This window comes from Cynocephalus volans, chromosome 10, assembly GCF_027409185.1.
Source record: "Cynocephalus volans isolate mCynVol1 chromosome 10, mCynVol1.pri, whole genome shotgun sequence".
Taxonomy (NCBI): Eukaryota; Metazoa; Chordata; class Mammalia; order Dermoptera; family Cynocephalidae; genus Cynocephalus; species Cynocephalus volans.
Window position 1 is genome coordinate 43,276,757 of NC_084469.1, and position 26,669 is coordinate 43,303,425.

At 45.8% G+C, this 26,669-nt stretch overlaps 1 protein-coding gene and 1 non-coding gene across 2 annotated transcripts in view; both read left to right on the forward strand.

Moving 5' to 3' along the window:
- USP22 (ubiquitin specific peptidase 22) overlaps positions 1–26,232 on the forward strand; it is a 45,496-nt gene extending 19,264 nt beyond the window's left edge. Inside the window, exons 3-13 of the mRNA XM_063112087.1 lie at positions 4,579–4,692; positions 6,672–6,773; positions 7,474–7,643; positions 11,394–11,541; positions 14,319–14,424; positions 16,013–16,171; positions 18,891–19,017; positions 19,788–19,879; positions 21,431–21,493; positions 22,054–22,203; positions 23,035–26,232. Of these exons, the coding sequence (XP_062968157.1) occupies positions 4,579–4,692; positions 6,672–6,773; positions 7,474–7,643; positions 11,394–11,541; positions 14,319–14,424; positions 16,013–16,171; positions 18,891–19,017; positions 19,788–19,879; positions 21,431–21,493; positions 22,054–22,203; positions 23,035–23,077 (1,274 nt within the window). The 3' untranslated portion in view covers positions 23,078–26,232. The remainder of the gene's footprint in view (positions 1–4,578; positions 4,693–6,671; positions 6,774–7,473; positions 7,644–11,393; positions 11,542–14,318; positions 14,425–16,012; positions 16,172–18,890; positions 19,018–19,787; positions 19,880–21,430; positions 21,494–22,053; positions 22,204–23,034) is intronic.
- LOC134389844 (small nucleolar RNA SNORA30/SNORA37 family) lies at positions 15,328–15,456 on the forward strand. Its single transcript, XR_010024803.1, has one exon. It is a non-coding gene; the product is annotated as a small nucleolar RNA SNORA30/SNORA37 family (small nucleolar RNA).
- Positions 26,233–26,669: the final 437 nt, after the last annotated feature.

Consider the following 26,669-nt stretch of genomic DNA (forward strand, 5'->3'; position numbering starts at 1 on the left):
CTCCTCTGTGCATGCTGCACCACCCCCGCCACCGTCACAGACAGGTTCACACGCTTCATGCACTGTCGGTTTGTGCTTGTCAGTTGATGGAAGGTGTTCTGCCAGGTGTTCAAGGCAGTTCAGTTGAGCAGCCTCGTGTTGTATGAGGAACAGGGAATCCTTTTTTTGGTGGGTGGCCGGCACAGGGATTGAACCCTGGACCTCGGTATCAGCACCACCTTCTAACCAACTGAGCTCACCAGCCAGCCCCAAGGAACAAGAAACCTTGATTGCCTTGTGGCCAAGTTCTTCTTCGTCTAAGGGATAGCTGGTGGCATGATCAAGTGGGACCTGAAGTGGATTATTAGATCATTTACTCACCTGGGCACGCAGTTTTAATCAGAGCAGCACGAGAAGCCTAAAGTGAGTCTTCCTGAATATTGTGGGTGATGCTCTTACGAACAGAATGATAGTAGTGAACTGACATATAAAAACAAAAGCAGACATCATCCTCTAGCAGTAGGAGAGCCCCTACAACACAGGGCCCGCCTCCGCACTGACTGGACAGGTGTTTCAATCTCGTTCTAGGCAGCTACATTCCCATACAGTACTTCAGCCTTTTGTCTTGGCACAGTCAAGGCTTTGTCCTTAGAATAGTTACTTTGGACTATGAAATAATTTTCCAAGGGAACTACCTTGATTGTAGATGTTGGTTTGGGTTTTTAAATTTTATGATGAGGTGACTTTCACATAACATGATTAACCATATTAAAGTATACAGTCCAGTGGCATTTAGTACACTTGCAGTGATGCGTGACCACTGCCTCTCTAGTTTTAAATCTTTTTCACATCTCAGAGCACCCAATGTCCATTAACTAATCACTGCCCATCCCCTGACAACTGCTAGTCTGCTTTTTGTCTCTGGATTTGCCTGTCCTGGATATTTCATATAAATGGAACCATCCACTATGTGACCCTTTGCATCTGGCCTCTTTTTGTTAGTGTGTTTTCAAAATTCATCCAAGTTGTAGTATGTGTTAGTATTTCATCGCTACAATTTGTATGGCCAAATAATATTCCATTGTGTGTATATACACCACATTTTCTTTATCCATTCATCTGTTGATGGACATTTGGGTTGTTTGGACTTTTGGCTCTTATGACTAATGCTGCTGTAAACATTCCTTTGTCATTCTATGTGGGTGTAAGTTTTCATTTCTCTAAGATATGTACCTAGAACTGAGATGGCTGGGTCACATGGTAACACTTGCATGAAAGCAGCCTTCCCTGCTGTGCCGCACCCTCTTACATCCCTCCAGCAGGGTGCAAGGGTCAGGTTTCCCCACCTCCTCTCCATGTTCTGTTCTTTTTCTCTTTTCTTTTTTTCTTTTTTTTAATAGTCATCGTAGTGAGTGTGAAGTGGTATCTCATTGTGACTTTGATTTGCATTTTCTTAATGACCAGTGAAGTTGAACATTTTTTATGTGCTTACTGGGCCATTTGTATATGTTTGGAGAAATATCAGTTCAAATCCATTGCCTGTTTTTTAAATGGGTTTTCATTTATATATATATATATATATATATTTTTTTTTTTTTTTTTTCCTGGATAGTTGACCCTTGGCAGGTACATGATTTGCATTTATTTTCTCCCATTTGGTAGGTTGTCTTCTCACTTTCTTGGTAATGTCTTTTTATTTATTTTATTGTGATAAAACATATATAACATAAGGATTGCCATTTGAAGCATCTTTAAGCATATAATTGCATGTAATAAATTACATTCATAATGCTGTGTGACTACCACCTCTATCTATTTCTGAAACTTTTTCATCAATCTAAACATAAACTCTGTATCCATTAAGCAATAACTTCTCATTATTTCTTCCCCCAGTTTCTGGTAACCTAATTTACTTCTGTCTCTGAAAAAAAAATTGTTTTAATTTATTTTTTCTTAATTGACCCATGATATTTGTATGTATTTTTGAGTACAATATGATATTTTGCTACATTTTTACAGTGTGCAACAATCATATCAGGGTATTTAGCAAATCCACCACCTCAAATATTTATCTCTGTGTTGGGAACATTCAAAATCCTCTCAATGAACTACTTGAAGTTATGCAGTAATTAATTGTTGGCTATAGTCTCCCTGTATTGCTGTAGATCACTAGGACCTTATTCTTCCTGTCTCTCGACAATTTTGTATCCATTGACCACTCTCCCCACACTCATCCCTCTGCCCCCTCCCCTCCCCTTGCCAGTCTCTAGTAACCACAGTTCTACTCTCTACTTCTATAAGATCAACTTTTTTAGCTTTCACATTACGAGTGATTATTTCTCTTTCTGTGCCTGGCTTATTTCACTTAACATAATTTTCTCCAAGACTCATCCATTTTGCTGCACGTGGCAGAATTTCATTCTTTTTATGACTGAATAGTATTCCATTGTGTATATTTGAACCACATGTTCTTTATCCAGTCATTCACTGATGGACACTTAGGTTGGTTCCAAATCTTGGCTGTTGTGACTAGAGCTGCAACGAACATGGGAGAGCAGGTATCCTTCTGCCTTGATTTCCATTCCTTTGGGTATATACCCAGCAGTGGGATTGCTGAATCATATGGTAGTTCTATTTGATCATGTCTTTTGATGCATTAAGTTTTAAATTTTGATGAAGTCTAGTTTACCTGTTTCTTTCGTTACTTGTGCTTTTGGTGCAAAATGCAAGGTCATAAAGATTTCCCCCTATCTTTCCTTCTAAAAGTTTCATGCTTTTGACTCATATTTAGGTCTGTGATCCATTTTGAGTTAAGTTTTGTATGTGGGGTGAGGTAAGGATCCTGCTTCATTTTTTTGTGTGTGGACATCCAGTTGTCCCGATGCTATTTGTTACAGGGACTGTTCTGTCCCCAGAACACTCACGGCACCCTTTCAACATCAGTTGGCTTTGTACAGCAGGAGTGTTGCCATGTGGAAGCGCCTTGGAGAAGGGCTTAGTCTAGGAGGACTTCAACACGCTCTGGGGTGGTTGTGCCCCTTCCCTCAGCTGGTATTTTTGTTGTCGGCTGTGTGTGTGGCATATTCAGTGAATGCCTCTGCTTGCCTGCAGATCCCACCATCCTTACTGTAAGCTTGTCCCCGACAGATTTCTCCTTGATATCCACAGGCCAAGAGCGGCACTGCTCATGAATATGTAGGGCCAAAGGACAGTTGGCTTCACTTTCTGTGACAGCTCTGAGGAAGACTTTAACATACTTCAGTTTGTTGGAATTTTGCTAGTTTTTTGAGGGGGTCAAAGGGTAACCATGGAATTCTTAAATTGCTGTTTTGAGTTTTAACAGATCTGCTTTAGGGCCGGCCCTGTGGCGCACTCGGGAGAGTGCAGCGCTTGGGAGCGCGCAGCGGCGCTCCTGCCGTGGGTTTGGATCCTATATGGGACTGGCCGGTGTGCTCACTGGCTGAGCGCGGTGCGGGTGACACCGAGCCAAGGGTTGCGATCCCCTTACCGGTCACAAAAAGACAAAAAAAGAAAAAAAAATAGATCTGCTTTAGAGGATTTTACAGATCTACCATAATATTAATTTAGGACGTAGTAACTCAAGATGAAATAAAATATAACTGAGATTTTTTGAAAAGACATCACTGTTTATCAGGAGGCATACTTAAGTTGTATGTGCTAATTTAATCTTCACACAGACCTGTGAGGCATTAGTACCCTTACTATCACCATTTTACCAAAGGGGAAACTGAGGCTCAGAGAAGTGGAGTAATTTATCAAAGCGACATAACTCGCAAGTGGCAGAGCTAGGATTGATACCAGCTGTTCTAAATCAATGCTCTCCACTCTGTTTTAATGCCTCCTCCCAGCGTCGGCTACTTCTTTATGAATTTAAGGCCCCCCCCCACTATTTTTTTTTATTATTGAATTGAGAGTATCTTTCTTCCAGATGCTCAAAGGACTTAAGTGATTAAGAACCCTGATATTATTCCTGTTTTATAGATGATGTAGTTGGGAAAGTGCATTGGCCCCACCTGCAGGTGGGCAGCAGGCAGCTCTGGGTCCAGATATCAAGGTTTTCCGGGTAGAAACTATTTTACCTCTGTTCTTAAAGTCAGTGTAGCAAATAGCTGCCAACAGCAGAGGTAATAGAAGATGGCTGTCACATTCTTTTTTGTAAAGTATCAGGAATTCTAGATGTAGTAAAGCATAGTTACTGTATGTCACGATTCCTGTCAGGAATCCTTATGGACTTAAAATAATCAATGAAATTTTACTCATTTTAAATGTCACACTTTGAGAGATGGCAGCAGAGGTTCTGATACTTGAATATTAGGTCCTTTGTAAAGTATGGATTGGCACTTCTCTTAGATTCCTCAGCCATTGGTAGGAGCTTCCAGAGAGTACACACCCCTCACCTGCTCAGGACCGACAGTCTGAGTGGGAGGACGTCCTTTTGGACCAGGGTGCAGGGACATGAGCAGGAGATGATTTAGACAGTGTCTGAAAACCTTGCTTACATGTTTAACTCTCTGTCCTAAAGTGTTCCCGTTTAACTTTTAATTAAATGTTTTATCTGTACCCCTTTTCTCTTTTCAGCCATAGATCTGACATATGGAGGTATATACTGCTTCTTGTGTCAGGACTACGTATATGACAAAGACATGGAAATAATCGCCAAAGAAGAACAGCGGAAAGCTTGGAAGATGCAAGGTTTGCTTTTGCGTAAATTCACCTTCCTGATCTGTCTCTTAATCCTGCAGTTTCCTTGTGTCCATCAAGGGCAGAGCTCAGTAAGAGAGAGAAATACTTTGGGGAAGAGTGAGTCTGGCAAGTGGCAGACACATTTGTGCAGGTCAGTTATGGCTTGGTGGGAAGAGACCCTGCCTGCTCACTCCTTCCTGAGAGTGCACAGCAGAGCCCACTGAGGACACAGAAGAGGCAGGAGAAGGGCTGGCCATGCAGCTGCCTGTGTGCATAGCCTGCCAGGTGCTCCCCTAGCCCACGAACATCCCCCCAACTCCCCACCTCCCACCTCCCACCTCCCCAGCCTGCAACTGTTGGGAGGGGCTCTGTGGGGCCAAGGAAGAAGAATGCACACCAGCAAAGCACCGCCTCACCTGCTGGACCACGACTCAGCGCCCAGAAACCCTGAGGAGTGGTTTGCCCTCAGTGTTACAGTATCCTAGGAAGCGATCTCTCTGCAGTAATAGTGAAAATAAACATACTGATTCCTTCCAGGAGGGAAGACCATTTTTATGATGAAATGGTTGTGAAATCTCTTTTAAAACTCTGAATTGCCTGGGTGATGTCAAATCTGTGTCAACAGAATGAAATGGTCAGGTTGAAAATGGAGTGGTCTACACTTACCCGTCCTGGGTAGGTGACACTCGCTCTCCCGCCAGGTGCCTGTGCCACTCTGGCATCCATCTGGGTTTCTCACCTGCCGTCATTTCCCCGTCCATTCCCGTACTCTTTTTTAGCTTCATAGAGAGTCAGAGATACACAGACATTATGCAGCCATGTTGTTGTTTCTTCATTTCTTCTTGGTACCCTGATTTTTTTTTCTTTCTTTAATTTTCAGTTCCAACAGGTGCTCATAGTGGTTTATAATGACAGTGATAAGTATAATTTGCCCCAGTTGACAGTGAGCATCTCATCTCTCAAGCAGCAGGACCACCACTGTTTACAAAGAGCACATGTAAACTGGGCACCTGTTGTACACATTTGTGCCTTGATTGTTCTGCATTAGACACAGCCCCGTGTTTAATGGAAGAATAGAAACAGGTACTCTCAGTGATCAAAATTATTTGTGTTTAACAGATATTTTCTGGAGTTTAAGTGTCCTGCATAAGAAATAATATACCCACACTTAGTTATGGTGTTGTTAATACAGGTCTCTTTAAATACAGGTCCCTTTGACTTGTTTTTCACTATTCTTTTCCCCTTGAAAAATTTAATAACATTGCAATTAAGTGTGGGTATATTATTTCTTTGTGCAGAACACTTAAACCACAGGGGTAAGAAATGCATGTCCTGTGATAAAATAGAGTTCTTCCAAAATTATTCTGTAATTCCATCTGCTTGCGAGATGCTGTCTCTTTTAAAGTTTATTGAATTGTGAAGGAATATTAGGTAGCATGGAAAAAGTACCTCTGAGTGAATAGGGTGTGTACTAGGATGAAATATGATGCTTATTAGCATTTATACCATTATCGTCTTTGGTTTGAATCTTTCATGGGATACAGCTGTTCAACAGTTGGATCTTTTTTAGTTTGCCCAAAAATACATTTTTTCTCTCTCAGCTTTACTCATCTGCAAGAGAATCCTTCATCTCGGTTGCCAGGTAGTTCCCACTGGTGCTGCTGATGCTGCAGTCTCTGGACTCAAGGACTGAAGACATTTGGAAAAATACCTATCTTGGCATTAGTGTTAGGGTGGCTTTAGTTGGAGGTGTTGCTTTCCTTCTTGCAGGAATCATAGCTTATGCACAGCACACTCTCCGAGAGAAACTCCTTTAAGTGTTCTGTTAGCCTTTCTTGGCACTGTAGGGTTTTAGAAAGTCTTAATGTTATGGATGTTCCTCTTTGAAATACAACCTGATGGATAGTGTGTCATCACAACTTTTATTTGTAAACACACTTGATGAAAATATAGCTAACACCACCTGGAACTGCCCTTCATCTGCTTAGGTGTTGGAGAGAAGTTTTCAACTTGGGAACCAACCAAACGGGAGCTTGAACTGCTGAAACACAACCCAAAAAGGAGAAAGATCACCTCTAACTGCACCATAGGTGAGTGGAGGACATTGTTCAGAATCTGGTTTCTTTTCACTCCTAGTCAGGCTTCTTTCTCAAGTTTTAGAGTAACTGCACAATTGTGGGTTTTATAACTCAGTGCGGTTCCATCTAAGCCCTTGTGTACCTGTCAGTCATTGGTGTGCTCAACAGCCAGGTCTTGAGCACCTGTTCTCTGCAGAGACCTGACAGAGGCTTGGGGCGCAGAGTGATGGGCAGAAGCAGCCCCTGCCCGGGCCCTTAGAGTCTCCTTGTAAAAGGTCCCAAGTTTATTCTGGCCACGGTGAAGCTGGGTATGGTCATCTTCAGGGAGAGAAAATGACATATGTGTATGTGAGAGTGTTCTCTGGGTTTTCTAAAGTTGAGGAAAATATTTTTAAAGCTTTTTTTGTTTGTTAGAGTCGCTCCATTCTGGCCTGGCCTATTGTTGTAGAAAATATATTTGGGTAATTCTGTCAAAGCATATAATGGCCAAAGTGGGAGGAGGGTGATGATGGTGAACATTCCTCTGTACGGTCCATATAAAAGTAGCGTAAAAATTAGAGAAATGCTATATCCCTTGCTCTTTTCTTCCTTCTTAAATGAATGAATAAAAGAAAGGGACAGAATGTGTGCGTGTACGGGAAGCCCCTGGGATTCAGCAGCACATGCAGTAGCGTGTACAAGTAACTCCCGCTCTCGCGTGGCATCCCTCCAGGTCTGCGAGGGCTGATCAACCTCGGGAACACGTGCTTCATGAACTGCATTGTGCAGGCCCTGACCCACACGCCACTTCTGCGGGACTTCTTCCTGTCCGACAGGCACCGCTGTGAGATGCAGAGTCCCAGCTCCTGTCTGGTCTGTGAGATGTCCTCACTGTTTCAGGAGGTGAGCACTGGGAGCTTCTGCAGTGGAACCTTCCTGTAACTACTTTCTTTTGCCCTTTTTCAAAAAATAAAATAAGATTGACTATAATAGAGGAAGGTAGATTTCTTGAACTTTCTGTAGTAAATATTTAATATGTACATTTATGATAGAAGACAGTTTTTCCAAAAGGAATGGTTAGATAAGAATCTGTTGGCATGATTTTTAGAGGCACACTGATGACTCAGGATGAGAAAGAGAAGAGCCCCTTGAAAGGGGCATGGCAGAGTTGATGGTGGGTAACATTTGTCTCTGTAGACACGGGTGATTCCACCCCTTCCTCCCTTGTCTGCCATCCTGATTCAGGAAGGCGTGTAGGGGTGCACACGCCACTTTCCTGCTTTGTTTTCAAGGATCATGGATTTCCTCTATAGTCAAAACTTTCCAAGTGCACTTCATCAGAGGCCTCTGTCTTTGTGAGCCTCTGTCTGCCCTGCACACCAGGCTCTGAGCCCTTCATCTGATCACAGGCTGCATCGTGGTGGGCTTATCCACATCTGTCTCTAACCAAAGGATGAGAGCATGATGGAGCTCGGGCCTCGGGCTGGAGCCCCAGCACCTGCCAACTCAGTAACCTCAGTCAGGCTGCTCAGAGCTGAAATAACTCAGTTAATCCCAGCTAACACATGGGGCGGGTGCAGCCCTGCAGGTTGCTGAGAGGACCCAGATGTTCTCAGGTGTCCCGCACAGCAAACGCTGCCTCGTCTGCTTTTGTGGATAACTCTTGAGTGCAGCGCAGCCATGCCTGTTCCCTTACATGTTGGTCAGTGGCTGCTTTTGTGCTACAGCTGCAGAGTTGAGTAGTTGGATAGAGACAATCTGACCTGCAAAGCCTAAATTACTTACTATCTGGCCCTTTTCAGAGAAAGGTTGTTGACCTCTGGTCTAGCCTAACCTGTTACTAAGTACCTCCAGCATACCATTAACTACTGGGGTCACTGCAGCCAACAGGCTGAATCAAACTATTGGAGGACCAGAATAGGAGAAAGAAGGGTACAATTGAGAAATGAGTGCGTGGTTGTCACTAGTTTCACCTGGGCTGCTATTAGGCGATAAATTCATCTCTCATAGATTGTTTTTAAAACTTAGGGTTTTTTTAGGGTATAGTTTACAGTCAGTAAAATTTACCTTTTAGTGTATAGATCTGAGAGTTCAGAGAAATGCACAGGTATGTAACTACTGCCACGCACAGGGCAAAGAAAAGTTCTGTCACCTCCCAAAACTCCCTCGTGCCCTTCAAATTTATGATGGGATCATTTACACAGAAAATGCCAAAGAATCTAGAAAAAGTTACTAGAACTAAAAAATGAGTTAGTACAGTCACAGGACAAAGATCAGTACAGAAAAAAAGCCCCTCCCCCCCCGCCCCTCCAACGCCTAAGCCCCTGGTGGCTACCAGTCTGTTTCTGTACCTGAGTTTCCTTTCCCAGCATGTCCTGTAGGTGAAAGTATGTAGTGAGCAGCCTTTCCAAATCTGGCTGCTGCTTATTGTGGTACATTGGGATTCCACCCATGTTGTTGCATGTGTCAGAGATTTGCTGCTTTTTATTGCTGACTAATATTCCATTGTATGGTGGATTGCAGCTCAGCTGTCCATTTCCCCGTTCAGACATATTTGGGTTGATTGCAGTTTCTAGCGATAAAGAATAAAACTGTGGTAAACTTTTATATACAGGTTTTCGTGTGAAAATTAGTGTTTCTCTCCAGTATCTCTCTACATTTATTTAGGTCTTCAGTTTTTCTCATCAGTGTTTTGTGATTGTCAGTATACAAATCTTGCACATATTCCATTATGTTTATCCCTAAGTATTTCATGTTTTTGGTGCTGTCATAAGTTGTACTGTTTTTAGTTTCAGTTTTTAATTGTTCATTGCTAGTATCTGGAAATAGTTTTTGTGTGTTCATCTTTGTCCTGTGACCTTGGTAACTCATTTTTTAGTTCTGGTAATTTTTTCTAGATTCTTTGGAATTTTCTACGTAAATTTTTCCATCATAAATTTGAAGAAAGAAGGGTGGGTTTGTTTCTTTCCAGTCTCTGTGCCTTTTACTTGTTTTCCTTGCCTTACAGTATAGGGCCTCCAGGATAAGAGTGGGTAAGAGTGGTAAGGTGGACGTCCTAGCTTTGTCTTGATCGAGTGTGACTTAGCTGTGCGTTTTTCTTAGGTACGCTTCAGCAGATTGAGGAATTTCTTTCTAATCCCTGTTTGCTGAGGGTATCATGAATGGATTTTATCCTTTTTCAAATGCTTTTTCTATAGCTGTTGAGATAGATTTTTAATTTCGATTTTTTAATTTTGTTAAAAATTAAATGTAAAATTCTTTGATTTTTTTCAAATGGTCAACCAGTCTTACATTCCAATTTAGAAAAAGGTTGTCAGCAGGAACAGAGGAATGTTATGTCATGGTAAAGGGTTCTTCCGTATCCTCACTGACAGATCTTTTCTGTGTGCCCTTCCATGTTTCTGAAAGGAATTTTGAAATCGCCAGCTGTAATTGTGGTTTGTCTATTACTCCACTCAGTTTCACTAGTTTTTGCAGCATGTATTTTGGATCTCTGTTATTAGTTGCATGCACATTTAGTGGTGTGTGTCTACTGCTGGTCCAGTGTCCAGGGACTGCACTTGGAGAACCACTGCTCTGTAGCCTGATCTTTGGGGTCTCTCATGCATATGTGAAGAGGTATTCGTGCTGTTTGTTTAGAGATTTGGCCTTTTTGTTGGATTTCTACCACATAATCTATTGTAGGTATCTGTTTTACAGCTAATGTAATGAAAACTGCATATTTGCAACTTACAGAAATTCTTTATTAATCTAAAATACTTTCAAACACGAGTCCTGATCGATGTGGTAGGCACTTGCCTCCTGAGTTACAGTGTTCACTGACAGGGGTTCAGCGTGTGGTTTAGCCACCTCGTCGTCCTTCTTTGTTAGTATGAGCAGTTTTGTTTTCTGTTACCTGTTGACAGGAGTTCCTAATTCTTCTCTTTATCAGATGACACATTAGCATCTCTTCCTTACAGCTCTTCTCCACCTCTCACCTTTTACTATCTTAAAAGCATAATCCTTATTAAGCCTATTTAGGAATTTGATATTTCTTCCTTTCTTGCCCACCTCATGCTGATTCTTTGCAAACTTCCAGTTAATATCTAGTGTGTGTCTTGAGTGTATAAGCCCTTTTGGAACTTAAGAACAAAGCTGATTTCATTATTATCTATTAATAGGTACACTTTTTACCATGTTATTTGTTTTCATGATTATTTTTAGAATTCATAATGTAGAATTTTGAATCTGTCTTAAAGGTACGTTATGCATGTGTTCTAAGCAAAATTAATGCTGGCTCAGAAGGTAAAATCTGAAGTCTAATGTCAGATGGTCTCGCATGTTCCTGCTTCTGCATCTGAACAGGCGAGAACCCTCTGCGGAGTCTTCCCTAGTTAGGGAGCTGTGGACTGGAGGATGCACCGCCAGGTGTGGGATCCTGAGCAGAGTCACTGGAGAGAATTGTCTGGCCAGCCCTGGAGCTGACTGCGGTTACCTCCGGGCTAGCCTCTGAACACACACACAACACAGAAATATTCAACAGCTGCCTAGAATTGGTTGTTGCTAGTTTGATAGAAATGATTCCGTTTTCTTTTTCCTTTCGCAAACTGATTTTTATTTGGACCCAAGTGTTCAGTGAGTCCAGCAGTTTTCCTTCTCATTCTCCCTGAGCAGTTCTACTCGGGGCACCGGTCTCCTCACATCCCGTACAAGCTGTTGCACCTGGTGTGGACTCACGCGCGGCACCTGGCGGGGTATGAGCAGCAGGACGCCCACGAGTTCCTCATCGCGGCCCTGGACGTGCTCCACCGGCACTGCAAAGGTGGGCTCGCGCTCCTGCCGCCCAGCGCCTTTGTCGGGGGCAGCAGGGGACTGTGTGCACACATGGAAAACAAGGCGGGTGGCATATTTGATTTGTGTGACAGACTTTGTAATCTTGGTTTTCTTTTCTTTCAATAAGAAAAATGCCATAGTTACCTCAAAGAGGTTCTTTCTAGTTTGTTGTTAAGAGAAGATTGTTTGGTGGTGTTTTCTGACCTGGCGGGGGTGCAGCAGCCTGGCAGTTGGTCCTCTGTGACCGGCATGGTGAGCAGCCACGTCTGGAGCCCTTGCTGCACCCCTGCCCCTGTGGCCTCTGCCTGCCAGGGTGGCTCTTGGGTCCTCTGGGTCCTCGGGCCTGAGGCTTCTGAACACTCCCCAAATACAGCTGAACCATGAAAACCATCTCCCTCTCCTGGGGGAGTCTCAAAAAGACTTATTGTTGCTCTGAAATAACCAGAGAGAGCTGGGGCACAGAAGTGAACCTGTGCACCTGCCAGTTCCTCCCTGACCCTGATTCCAGCCAATGTCCTTTACTTTAGTTTAATTTTTTTTATTTTTGTTTTTGGTGGCTGGCCAGTACAGGGATCTGAACCCTTAACCATGGTGTTGTAACACTGTGTTCTAACCAGCAGAGCTAACCGTCTAGCCCAGCTGTTTAATTTTAAAGTCTCTTGGGATCTTATTGGGACTTGGATTCTCTCATAGCATAGACCCACAGCCTGGCCCAGACGGTGCTATCCTCATGGAGGGTCTCAGATATGTGTGGGTTTTGATAGTGGCGGGGGTGGGCAGCAGCTCTTAGGGCTGGAAGTGGGAGATTAGGACTGAATAATGCGAGCCAAGATCAGTTCCACCCCACTGAGTTCCCAGTTTGAAGGGTGTGGTTCTCAAACACGAGTGTGGGTCAGTCACCTGTGGGCTGCTTAACACACTGCTGGCATTGCCAATTCAGTAGGCCTGGGGGGAGGTCAGAATTTTTCACTCCTACTTAGTTCTCAGGTGGTACTGATGCTGCTGGTTCAGGTGCCACTCTCTGAGAGCCACCGTGCTGAGGTAACAGATTTACTGGGTTACCTGTGGCCTCTGGGCTGGCTGGTGCAGCTAGTTGTAGACAGTATCTCATAGGCTAATTTCATCTTTTAAAGAATAAAGCCCTGTTTTTCCGGGTCACTTTGTCAACAGCTCATGAGCTGGCTCTCCTGGTGCTCTTATCACCGCAGGGCTGTGCTGACAGGGCCTGTGGCACTCTCAGATGTGCTGCAGAGTCGGAGGTCCCAGCCCAGAAGCAGCCCACACTTTGAGATAAGATGGCTTGTTTTCATCAACTGTCATGGCTTAGAGTTCTGGAGTTTTTGGTACTTAAATTTTTTTTTACCAAAGACATAACACGATCCTTTTAATGCTTGCCCTAGGAATCAAAGTTGCTTAATGGCTTGAGTAAGGTTTGGATTCCTAGTGGTGATGTATAACATACAAACAGAAAAGAGCCATCTGTCTGTGAGAGATTAGTTATCACTCTAAGCACCTGACAAGAATAATCAAGAGCCTTCTGTAACCAGTGGAACTTTGTTCTAAAAATCAGTTATTTGGAAATGGGTTGCTATTAAATTTTTTATATAAGCAAAAAATGATGAAACACTGTGGTCTCCTTCTGACAATTCCATCTGGAATGTGTGGGGAGGATTGTAAGGGGTTCTTAGAAGGGCAATCATCAGACCCAGGAGCGAGGCTGCCCAGCCGCCGTGTGCCTGACTGTGCATAGTCCTTTATGTCATTGCAGCCTCCATGGCATCTGCCCGTTCATTTTTCTTTGCATCTTCCTGTATGCGTTTTCTAGTACCCTAACATTTTGTCCCTGAATTTGAGATTCTTCTGGGTGGCATTTTCTCCCTAATAAACTCTGGTCAACTGCTGTCAGAGGACTCAGTGGCCATTCTTTATCCCTCTGTAACAATTCAATTCAACTTTTTTTTGGTGGCTGGCTGGTACTGGGATCTGAACCCTTAACCTTGGCGTTATCAGCACCACACTCCCCTAAGTGAGCCACTGGCCAGCCCTAATTCAACTTTTTGACATGTAATTTATACACAGATGGCTGCAGACTTCATCCTTATTGTTTAGTTGAATGAGAGTTACATATGATATAAGCCATATTTGAATATATAATCCACTACATGAGTTTTGCATTCATTTATCTACACACACGAATAAAACGTGTATTGAAGGGAGAGGGTGGGAGAGGTACTTCCAGACACAATTGACCCGAGACATCAGCTGTCTGCCTGAGGTTCCAGTTGCAGGAGCTGATGGGGAAACACCTGCATGGAGTCATGCTGTGGTGCTTTATGCAGTGAGGGAACATTTTCTCTAGTTGAGGAGAGGTAGGGGCTTCCCTGGGAGTATTTCGCCTACAATATGTTCAGCCATCTCACTGGAAAAATGTTTATTCAGTTATTCTGTATATGAAAAGGGCAGTCAGTAACCTTACTCGGTTATTGGGCATCAGATATACTTTGTTGCCAAGACAGAAGCTAAGGAGATCTTCATAGAGAAAGAAGAATAATAGTAATGCAGGTTCTGTGACTTCTCATCAAATTAAATGGTGACGAGACCGTCCACCAGGTCCCTCTGCTGAACTGGTAAATATCTTCGCACGCTCTTAAGGTGCCTGCACTCTGCCTTCCTTGCGCTTCTGCCGGGTAAACGTGCGCTTCTCCTGGGAACTCGCTGTCTTTGTGGTGCACAGACGCTAATCACAGAACCGTGGTCTGTCCCCAGGTGACGATAACGGGAAGAAGGCCAACAACCCCAACCACTGCAACTGCATCATAGACCAGATCTTCACGGGTGGGCTGCAGTCGGACGTCACCTGCCAGGTCTGCCAGTAAGTGCGAGGTGGGCGGCTGCACAGCTCATCCTCAGCAGAAAGCCAGACATCCTGAAATGTCCAAGCCTGCCAGGCCGTGCCAGCATCACAGCGCATTTCCCAACCGGCAGAACTGCTCTGAGAGGTTTCTAAAGTGGACTCTCAGGCCTAAAGCATGGTTGGCATTGCCATCCTGCCCTCTAGGTTATTTGGCTCTTAGTGGAGCATCTGCAGCAGCAACCAGATGATAAGCAGGAGACAGTTCACGTCAACAACTATGCCATGGTCATTTGTTGAGATAAAATAACTCTTAATAGAAAAAACACGAGAGGCATTAGCAGACTCCCCGAGTGCTGAAGGTGTTGCATTTGGCCCTCCCAACTTCTGTCCCTAGGAGTGTGTCTACTGCCGCTGTTCCCAGGAACCCAGGGATAGATCATATATGGCAGATTTTTGACAAACATGCTCCAAAGTGTGTTAGTTTTAATCATTTCATGTTTCCTTTTCCACTTTCTCCGATATATCACCCCTAATTCTTTTACAGGTATAGTATCTGCCTAGAGCTCTGAGCTTTTAGTGCCAGGTAGAGAATCCATTCTTTTGTTAGGTTAGAGGAGCTCTCTGACTCAACCTCGGTGCACTCTGATGTTTTTTATTCCACTCCAATTTTTTAAACACTGGTTATGATCCACTAAAATTATTTCAGAGTATACAATGGATTACCACTTGAAGTCTGTGTAGGGTGGACTAGATAGTGGAGAAGGGTCAGCGCTGCCTCTGTCACAGATGTGGCTTCCTCTTAAGTAGCTTAAATCATTTTGAGCCTTGGCTCTAAACAGTTTAGACCTCACTGGCCCTTAACTCCTGAGTTCGGTTATCAGGAGGTTGTCGCTGATTGATAGATATCCTGTTTAATATCTGTGAGCACTTGCACAGGTCCTCCCCCAAGCAGTGTGGCCAGGATTTGGTAGCTGGTGCTAAGAGAAAACTCTTGTTTACATTCTTGCCCTGGGATTGTACCAGTGGCAGCTGTCACTCAATGGGACAGAGAAAAAAATAACTAAAATAAATATCTGTAGTAAATTTCCTGATGTGTGAGTTCCCTTTTTTATATTGTGAAGTAAATCTCTAGGAAGGCATGGCCCTTGTTCAGTACAGCATTGAATGACCAGCAGTGCAGCTGTGCCCAGCCGTGCACTCGTTGGAATGTGCTTGGGGGTCTCCACTGCCACCTAGGGTAGCAGGTCCCAGCTTCCAGGTAATGATCTTACAGTCTCAGGTGCAGCTGAGGTAGATCCGTGGATTCAGAGCCTCTGGACCTGAAGCCTGGGAATTTATACTCTTCCAGAAAATTCCCCAAATGATTGTGATGATCTTCCAGGTTCAGAAACTGTTGCCTTAGCAGCAGCCCTTACCTTATGTGGTCTGCACATGTCCCTCTCTGGGCCACACATTGACAGTGAGCACGTCTGCTTCGACCAATCTGAGATGTCACTGGGTCAGAAGGACAGAGCTGGGAAAGGGTGCTGAGATGCCCTCTACCAGGGGCTGCCTCTGGAGCACGGCCGGTGTCCTCACATGTGTCTTGATCTCCTTTTGCTTCCAGTGGCGTCTCCACCACAATAGACCCCTTCTGGGACATCAGTTTAGATCTGCCTGGCTCTTCCACCCCGTTCTGGCCGCTGAGCCCCGGGAGCGAGGGCAGCGTGGTGAATGGAGAGAGCCACGTGTCAGGAACCACTACGCTCACGGACTGCCTGCGAAGGTAAGACACCGCCATACTCATGCAGAGAAGCAGCGCCTTCCTCGCAGGAGGGCTGTGTGGAAGCAGTGGTCGATCAGAGCAAAGGCCTGAATTCAGGACCAAACTAGGATCTTTCTTTCATGTGTCCAGGATAGTGCATTGACAGAAGGTACAGCTCTCACCTGCAGTTGGCCGCGGCTGATGCTCAGTAGCTCATACTAGTTTGTCTTTTTTTTCCTGGCGAGGTGACATATCTGTCCACCAGCTTTGCGTTGTAGGGTACCTGCATCCTAAGCTACTATTCCAATCCCACTCCACCCTGTAAATGAGCCGAGAGCCGAAGAGCAGACGGGAAACCCCTCGTCTTCTGTGGTGGACGACCCACGTCAGAGTGCGCACTGAGGGCTGGCCCCTTGCTCAGTGGTACATGCCTTTTCCGCAAGCAATTAAAACACATTCGTGGTGTTCTGCACTTTACTTACTTTATCGATTTAGATAAGTGATAAGATTTAGGATTTAAGTAGCTGTAGCCTACAGTTGCGGAAAGAGGAGAAACATTCCTAAACTTTAATCAAGTACAGTTGTGTCTTAACTTTATTTTCTTTTGCTTGCATTAATCAAAGTTTACTGCAGAGGAGTCCTTGATGCAGAAGCGTCCTTGTTGAGTGAAGTATTCCTTAGCAGAGGCACAAGCGTTTTGGTTTTTATCTTGCTACAGGCCCATATTTGCATGTTTAGAATTTTAAAATGCATCAATTTTGTCTCACTGATGGGTCCAGACATAGAATGGAGTATCAAATTTTTAATTTGGGAAACAAGTGAATAACCGAAACCAAACACATTTTTCAAGAGTCTTTACTACTAAATTAAATTTAGTCATAAATTTCAGTACTAGTGAAACTCTGCCAAAAGCAGACAATGAGGGAGGAATCCATGCCTCACGAGCTGGCCTGTGCAGAGCTGCACGTGGTGGGGCGCCATGGGGTTGTGATGGCACCAGGAGGTCGCCAGGAGAGGTGGTGTGACCCCATCTCCAGGCTGTGTTGAGCACCTTCTGCTGCGACGACTGGATGACAGAGCTGATAGGAGAGGTCAGCTGTCGGGAGGGGCCCCAGCTTGCCCAAGGCGAGGTGGCGGAATTTCCACAGGATAAACAGGGGCTTCCATTCCTGGTTGTGAAAGATTGAATTTTTTGTTTGTTTTTCAGCTTTAAAGTTTAAAATTTGGCATGCACTATATGGAAACATTTGTTTTGTGGGTCTTGTCTTCAGTAGCTACCACCTGTGCCGGAAATGCCCACGAACTTGTCTGAGGCAGCCTTTATATGACATAATCTTCACTGTTAGAAAATTACCGTTTCTCTAGACATCTCATTTTTTTAAATTAAACTTTCTGTGTTTAGGTAATTGTAGTTTCCCATGCCAGGTAAGAAATAACACAGAGATCCCATGCCCCTTTACCCAGTGTCCCCATGGCAACACCCGTGGTGCCGTGGCATGGTATTGGTCAGGATCTGACACTGACACAGAAGTTTGCCACACTCCCTCACCACAGGGCCCACAGCCACCTCCCCCCCAGCCCCGGCAACCCGTGCATCCGTCCCCCATTTGCATAAACTTCACATTCGAGAATGTCACGGGAATGGAATCACATAACGTGTAACCTTTGGGATTGGCTTTCTTCACTCACTCAGTTCTTGGGGGGCCAGCCAGGGCGCCACATGTATCAGTCTCATCCTTTCATTGTTCCAGGGTATGGACGTCTCAGTCTGTTTAACCGTTTACCTGTTGAAGGATAAGTGGATTGTTTCCAGTTTTTGACTATTATTACGAATAAAACTGCTGTAAACATTTGTGTAGAGTTTTTATGTGAACATAGGCCATTCATTTTTCTGAGACAAATTCAATTGCTGGGTTGTAGGGTAGTTACAAAATTATTACCATTTCCCCAGAGTTTTTATTTAAACAAAATATTAAAGATAAGTATTTTTTGGTGGCCTGGTGGTTTGGTCTGGAGCAGCTGAAACCGATTTTAGCAGTCACTTCCTGCTTCCTGCTACGAGGTGCCATTGGGGGCCATCTAGGGGAGGGAGCCCGCCTCCTCAGCCAGCGAGCTACAGGGACCCACAGACCCAGCAGCACAGTGTCCTAAAGTAGACACATCAGAATGACACCTTCTCAGGTTACCTTTGAAATAAAAGGAACTCTTTTACCAGTTTTCACAGTATGTGCAAGCTGTGATGCCTCGAGGAACGTAATCCTCAAAATGCTGTGGCTTCTCTTCTAGAGAGTGGGACAGGGGAAGACATGTCATGGGAGGCAGCCATGGCACTCGGGAGGAGTATCAGCTCAGTGTTGCTGCTTGACAGGGCACTTTTTAGAACCACAAAAGTGAAATTATTGTTGATGGCAGACAATTTGGAATCCACAGTGGCGCTGAAACTCTGGATTCCAGGTGGCTGATGTGTCAGACTGAAATAAGATTACGTTTGCTTTATTCTGAAAAACCTTCTGTGTCAATAACCAAGAAGAAATTTTAAAAATCTAGATTTAAAAAAATAAATATTTTTCAATGAGAATAGAGAAGGTGAAGGAAGAAATAGCTTCTGTTTTTCATTGTGAAATTATCAACGTCCTTAACTGTGTGCGTGTGTTTTTAGTAGGGAAATCAACCTATTGAGAGTGATAAAATGCCTCTTTGCTGTCTTCTTCCTGTCTCTTACCTCTCCCATCTTTTGCAGATTTACCAGACCAGAGCACTTGGGAAGCAGCGCCAAGATCAAGTGTAGCGGTTGCCACAGCTACCAGGAGTCCACAAAGCAGCTCACCATGAAGAAGCTGCCCATCGTAGCCTGTTTTCATCTCAAAGTATGCGTTCCAGAAAGCCAGCTCTAGTGCGGGCTTGATTTTTAGTTCACAGTACAGCTTGCAGCTTACTGGTGTGCTGTGCAGAGTGCGTTTTCTAATTGCAGCGAGTTAGGAGGGAAAGCTAAAGAAACGAGAGGATGTGAGCTATGATTTTTCCTGTCTGTTCCTGAGAGGTTGGTTGTGGTAAACAAAAGTAATTGCCTCATAATAAAAATAGGATGTGAGTTACTCTGCTGGGGTGGAGAGGTATTAAGGATTTATTACTTCTCCTATCCAAATTCTTCCATCTCCTCCCTCCCCAAGTTTCTTTTACTTTAGAACAAAGACCTTCAGCATTGTGATCCAGTCCAGAGTCAGCAGGCATTTTCTGTGAAAGGCCACATAGTAAATATTTTAGGCTTCATGGGCCACATATGATCTCTGTTACATATTTTTTTATTTTACGGCCCTCCAAAATGTGAAAAAACCATTCCTAGCTCCCTAGCTGTATTTGGTGGCCCTTGATCTCATCAAAGGGACGTCTTTTGTCTGGTGGAAACACATCCCTGGTGTTTATCACTGAACAGGCTGTTATTTCAAGACTGCACTTGAACCTTGTAAATTAGATTTGTGTGGGTTAACATTGTATATTGAGTCTGTAAGCTCTAGGTGTGGCCAAAGGGCAGTTCAGAAGTAAAGTAAGAGGCTCAGAGAGTGTCCTTGGAGGTAGCTGCCAAGCCCGTGAGCTGACATGGTGTCACCTGCTCCCCTCCCCCTCCTCGTTTCTGTAGCGATTTGAACACTCGGCCAAGCTGAGGCGGAAGATCACCACCTACGTGTCCTTCCCCCTGGAGCTGGACATGACCCCCTTCATGGCCTCCAGGTAGGAAAGAGTTTGTTCACCTGTGTCATGGTCAGGAGAGTGGCCCTGTTAGGGCAGGAGTCCAGCACTGGGCTCTGTGTCGGGGTGAACATAGAAACGAATATAAACGTGCCTTCCAGGACCTAATTATTCATCCCGGTCTTAACCCAGGGCACGTGCGTTTCAATGAGTTGCTTTTCCTCAGATACACTGTTCCTGCTTTGCCTTTCCCTCAGCTTTCCTTTATCAACTTTCACACTTGGGAAGTCATCCAGGTGGGATCACAGCGAGAAGGCAGCATTTTAGTTGATGGACTAGATTTTGAAATAACAGACAAAAATAGTTGATTTTACAATTGTAGACTCCATTTTTCTTGTTTTCAAATCTTTATATCATAGACACTTTAACTCTCAAAAAAACCGGGATCAAGGTATTGGCAGGGCCGCACCTCCAAAGTGTGTAGGGAAGATTCCGTTCCTCACCCTTCTGTCTTCTGGGAGCTGCAGGCGTTCCTTTTGTGGCCAGACCCCTCCTCTGTCCCCCTGGTCACAAGGCCATCGAATCTGTGTCTGATCCTTTTCTTCTCTATTGAAGACACTGGTCGTTGGGTTGAGGGCCCACCCAGGTCATCCAGGATGAGCTCATCATGATATCTTTATTTTAATTACATGTGCAGAGACCTTTTTTACACATAGGGTCTCATTCACAGATCCTGAGAGTTGAGACGTGGACACAGGTTGCCCCCTGCACCATCTACAGCGAATTGCCTTTTGTTAGTTATTGGCATCTTGCTTGTGCCCTTTCTCGTGGTGGTCCTGCCTCTGTGGTACACAAGTAACTGTCTCAAATAAAACAAGACCATCAGAATTACTGCTCCATGTTGCCACCCTGCACCTGGGAGAGTGAGGCAGCCCAGCCGTGATTTCACGTGTCCAGGGAGGTAGTGGTGCTACTGCTGCTGTCAGGGGCTTCAAGATCTTCATGTTTCAGCTGATAGCAGCAGGTAAACGCACTAAATAGAGCTTGCCGCTCCACGTTTCCAGCACTGCTCCCCCCTATCTTACCAGAAGATGTGCTGGTAGTAAAATAAGTAGCAGTAACCTTGGTTCTTTTTGAGGAAGCAACTGTTCAGGTGTTCAGTGGACTTAACATACTTTCCGAAACTATCCCTCTTCCTGTGTGGGGACGAGAACTTTCACCATCTGGAGTATCACAAATAAAGCAGAAGCATCCCAGATCCAACTTCCTTTGTGAGTGAAGCCCATCCAGAAGCAGATGGCCCTGTGGTCCTGCTCAAGAGAGGACCCAGTATTGACTAATCAAGAGGCATGGCCATGTAGCTCTGGGGCCCGGGTGTACATTTCACAGCCTGAGCCTGTATCCTGACTGTAACATGGGGATAATTTCTGCCTGAAATGGAGTTGTTGGGAGAACTAGAAAGCACATGGAAAATGCACCCTCACAGTGTCTGGCATGGTAGGCCTTCAGTAACTGCTGATGTTATCATTAGAGCTTTGTGTCTCTTTCATAATTACTTTAAATGATGCTGAGTTTTGCTGGTGTTTGTTACAGCAAAGAGAGCAGGATGAACGGACAGTACCAGCAGCCCACGGACAGTCTCAGTAACGATAACAAGTGAGTGATGCGTGGCCTATGTCCTGGGCCTCTCTGGTCGGGAGCCCTGCAGGAGGCCCACCGGGGTCTCTCGGGGTGGTGCACGTAGCAGCGGCATCAGCACAGCTCTTGTGTCTTGTGGCCACTGACCTTGCCCGGCCTGGCTGCCCTGCCCTCTGTGAGGACAGCACCGTCCACCCGTGTGTTACAAATGCTCTCTCCGCAACTGAGGTTCTGTCTGGACCACTGGGCTCTGCCTTCATTGGCACATGACGAGGCCTCTGTTCCTCCTTGTACCGTTCTTCTTGCTGTTGGTGTTGTAGAAGGAATGAAAGGCTAGAGTGGGTACAGCATCTCCACCCGACTGCTCTCACCCCTTCACTAGACACGGTTACAGGAAGCAGCTGGGCCTGGTGAGGGCCAGGCACCCTCTCCCTGCGCAGCCCACTGGGCATCAGCGCCAGCTCTGGGGTGTCGTGGTTGGCCACAGGCCACCCCTTCCCTGCCTGGGCTGTCTGCTTCTGCTGGTGATGATACTGAGACACCTACTCTCTCTCCCAACTCCTTTCCTCCCACACTAGATATTCCTTGTTTGCAGTTGTTAACCATCAAGGGACCTTGGAGAGTGGCCACTACACCAGCTTCATCCGGCAGCACAAAGACCAGTGGTTCAAATGTGATGATGCCATCATCACCAAGGCCAGCATCAAGGACGTGCTGGACAGTGAAGGGTATGTCCCTGGGGTTGGGAGCACACCCAGCGGTAGAAGCTTTGCTTCTCCTCATCCACATCTGCATCCAAATCCACATCTGTGTCTGGTACCATTCGAGGACATTCACCTTTAGCTGCCGAAGTCACAGGGCCTTGATCTAGGTAGAATACCAGGCTCGATAGGAGGCTGCACCCAACCAGAGGCCCTCCTGCCGCCCTCCTTTTGCGCAGAGAGCATCGCAGCAGTCATTTATTTTAACCACGGCGTGCACTGAACACATCAGCTCTTTATCAGCTCCTCTCTCCATTCCCTGTTTTATTCCTTCATGGCTTGGAAAACCATGGCCCCTCCAGCATCCAGGAGGCCCCTTTCCTCCTTTACCTTCAGCCTCACTAAGTTCTTAGTCTTAAACCATCAGTGGGATTCCTAGCCCCAGTGATGAGACGAAGCCAGTGGCCACGAACCCTGCCACGGGCCTGGGCTTTGTATTCTGAGTGATGGGGAAGCCCTTTGGGAGGTTTTATGTAGAAAAGCTGTGTGTTAGAGGACAGCCTTGATGGTGGTGAGGTGGGTTTAGGCTGGAACCTGCTGCCAGACGCCAGGCCCCACACAAGGGCCGCGGCCACTGCAGACAGGAGAGGGAGCTGGCAGAGAGGGCCGTGGGAGGCTGGCTGAGGCGGGGGGGCGCTGGGGTGGGTGCCCCCGGCCAACAAAAGGACCTTTCCTCCTTGGGGACAGAAAAACCAAAGCTGTCTAACTAAGAAATTGGACTCAGGGCACACATCCTTTCGTTAGGGTTTTGATGCATCTCGAGTTAGAACATAAGCGCCCTCCTCTCTGCCTTCGCAGGTACTTACTGTTCTACCACAAGCAGTTCCTGGAGTACGAGTAACCGTGTCTGCAGCCGGTCAGAAAAAATGAAGGCAACGAGCTGGCAGCCCTCACACGGTGACCCCCTCCCCAACGTGACCTTGCCTCCCACACAGACGCCCCCTCGTCTGTGGGCCTCTGCACCAAAACTGCACAGAAGACAGAATTAAGGGGGGTGCGCTGTGTGTGGGGAAGGGCAGAGCAGATCTGTCACTTGCACGTCTCCCGTGCTCCTCAGAAGTGTGTGCGGGAGACTGGGGTGTCCTCACGCGTGGGCAGCCTCTGCCTGGCACTCCATTCAGCTGTGGCCCAGCACACGGTTTAATCAGGTGCCACCTGTTTTTAAATTATGGGTCCATTAAAGCAGTAGAGGAGACAAAGACAGTGTGCAAGGACAGAGGACTTTGCCAGTGCCTTTGTCTCATGCATCATGGTAATAACCGTGTCGGGTGTGGGACTCTTAGCCTCCGTTTTTTCAGCAGCTGTAGAGCAGTCCCCAGAGCCTGGGAAACTGAAGGCACTAATTTGGGTTTCCAAGCACGTCTGTTCAGCAGCTAACTTAGCATCAAACTGCATGTGGAAGCATCGGCCCTGATGTTATCTCTAGGTTTTCTAGAAATAGGCATTTTCTTAATCCCTCTCCCCTTTTCTCTTTTTCCACAGTGGTGAATTTCATAAATGTGATAATAGTAAAGTGAATGAATTACTGAGTTTTTACTGAAATTTAGATCGTTTCTCCTTTATTCTTGAGAGTGAATCTTGCTTTTTGATTGGTGCTGTGAACACCCCGTGGAAGCGTCTGTGTCTGCTGGTTAAGGGCAGATGGACACACTGGAGGAGACTTGGGCTGCAGCCGGTAAAGGTCTCTTGTCTGCATCTGTGGAGCATGCAGAGCATTTTCCACTGGTTTCGCTGGTTCTCTTCCTCCTGTTTTTCTTCCTGGTCTTCTGTCCTATTGCCTGTCTCTCGCCTCTTGCCATCTCATGTATCAGATTTGAAGCTGACAGCTTCCAGCGGAGACCGTGTTAGGTTGGTCACATGCCTCTGCTTTACATTTGGTGTCATTTCCGTCATGGCAAGAATCAAATGACTCCATGATTGAGCTTGGCAGAGCTGATTGAGGAAGTAGAACGATATGCATTGTTGCTTGTGAGATATTTTGCATGCATCTGTCTATTCAAACTCAAACTTAGATTGTTTATCCATTTCTGAGAAATTACAACCTAGGGACCTGGGGGAGAAAAAGCTGTTCTAACATAGTTTGTGAAACAGCCATCTCTCAAGCTGTGCTAGTCTTGGGAGCCCCGTCTGCATCTGAACTGTGGGATCTTCAGTGCTGGAGAGAGTAGAATCGTCTGTTTCAGAGGCCAACAAATGTTTTTCATGAAGAGCCAGGTAGTCTCTATTGTAGGCTTTGTGGGCTGTATAGTCTCCACCATAGATAACGTGTAAACACACGAGTGTGGCTGTGTCGCAATCAAACTTTATTTATGGACACTGAAATTTGAATTACTGTAATTTTTGTGTGTCAAGAAATTTTGAGTGTTTTAAAAAACTATTTTAAAAGGTGAAACTATTCTTAGTTGACAGGCCACACAAAAGCAAGCAGCAGGCCAGATCCAGGTCACAAGCTGGTTAGGTTGGGGGGGAGCCGCAGCTGCCGCTCAGTGCAGAAAATGCTACAAGTCACAGCTGCACAGTCATCCTATGTGGCAAAAGCCTTAGGGATACGGTTTTTTGAGCACTTGCCTGTTCATTTTCTGTTGTATTTCTGCATTTAAAGAATACAAGTTGAAGCATGTTTTAAAATAAGAAACAGAAAAATGAATGGGCCCAGATGCTCAGAAATGGCTCTGTGTGACCAAGTTCTGTGTGTTCAGAACTTGTGTGTTCTGTGCAGTGAAGATCTCTTTTGGGGAGAGGTGTTATCGTCTTTCAATCAGGAGCAGATCTAATGGGAGGGAGAGTTGGCTGAAGTTGGCCTGCAGGCCTCCAAGCCGGGGAGCTCCTTCCTGAAGGCCGGCCCCATGGCGCCCATGCTTTACTGGACGTCCAGATGCGATGTGGGAAAAGCCGCACGTGTGCTGGCCTCCGCCCTTCTGGCGGTTACCTGTGGTTTGGCCCAACCCTGGCTCCCCACGCCCCCTGCGCCCCCTGCACCCCCCTCCATTCTCCTCTTATGCTTGTGTGCAGGGGCCTCAGCTGCTCCAGGAGCATCGGGGCTGGGGAGAGACAGACAGTGCTGCATTTGGTTTTTTGTAGGCATCAAACTTCTGTGTCCACATCACCCCCTCATTCACTGTGGTGTTTGTGTTGTCAGCATTCCCCTGTGCCTGCCACTGTGAGCAATTCTCCAGTGGTCCTGGGGGACTGCTCCCCTGAGTGGGGGGCCATGGGCATTGCCCTCTGCCTAGGTTATGGACATTAGGTCCTGTGTTTGACGTGCTTGTGTGAATTAACTTTGTTGGGAACAAAATATCTACGTGGTGGGTTTGGTAGTTTCTTTTTTAGCTCCCAGTCCAGCTGTTAAATTCAGGAAAGTGGTCTTCCCTTTCCTGGTACCCACTCCCGTGTAGGTGTTCAGATTGTCACAAAGTGCATCTTACCACTAAGGGACTCATTGGGTGACCCCCAGCCCCATACACACTCATACCAATGTGTTAAAAATAACCTGGCTCTCTGAGATGCTGGCTGTCATTTGAGCGCTTCACAGTGAGACGGCTGGACTTTCCCTCTGCAGATGTCTGAAGTGAGTGTTTGGAGATATGAGACGTGCTGGGAGGCGTGGGGTGGCTGGGCTGGTGGCTCCCTCCAGCCCGTGGGCCTCCTCAGGCCTGGCTCCCCTCCCACCAGGCACTGGACAGTCCGGGGCTCTTTCCTGCAGCAGCACCCTGTATACCTGAATGCTATTGTATTTTGCTTGGTACGTGTGCTTTTCATTGTATAAAATTACTTTTCTTTTGACAATTCAAGTGACTGTTTCGTTTACTATAACTTTGAAAACAAAAGATGTAAGAAAAAACCCCAATGATTGTGTGTGGTTGGAGACTTTACTACCGAGATGTTTACAACTTTCTTTTACCTGTGCTTTTGAGGAGCTGTGTGGCTCTTTCCCCTCCCTCCCAATGGCTTGTAGTCTTTCCTACGTCATAATAAACCTACATTTTATTCCGGAAACTGGCCAGTTCTCCCCTTATTAACACAAGCAGCCTGAAAGAGGGTGGCAGAAGGTGAAAGGCCGCAATCTGTGAACACCAACTGGGGCGGCCTTCCTTTGACGGGGGCATCCCCAGCCCCACCAAGTCAGTGGCCCGAGATGCAGGCAGCCCAGGACTCGCCTGGGTGTTGGGAAGTCCATGCCCATGCATTTCCTCCTTTTGTAGGCAGGAGGTTTACATCCAGGATTCAGAACAGCCAGGGACTCTCAGACTTTGGGGTGTATAAAGTCACTGGGGGCTTTTAAATGCAGGGATCCTTGCCAGAGCTGAGTGGTAAAAATACACATTTGTAGCAGGCTCCTCACTTGGTGAGAAAATAGGAAATGTAACGGGTACACTTGACACGCAGAGAGAAAACATGCCTAGCTGTCAGTCCATGGTTGCCACAGGCTGTAG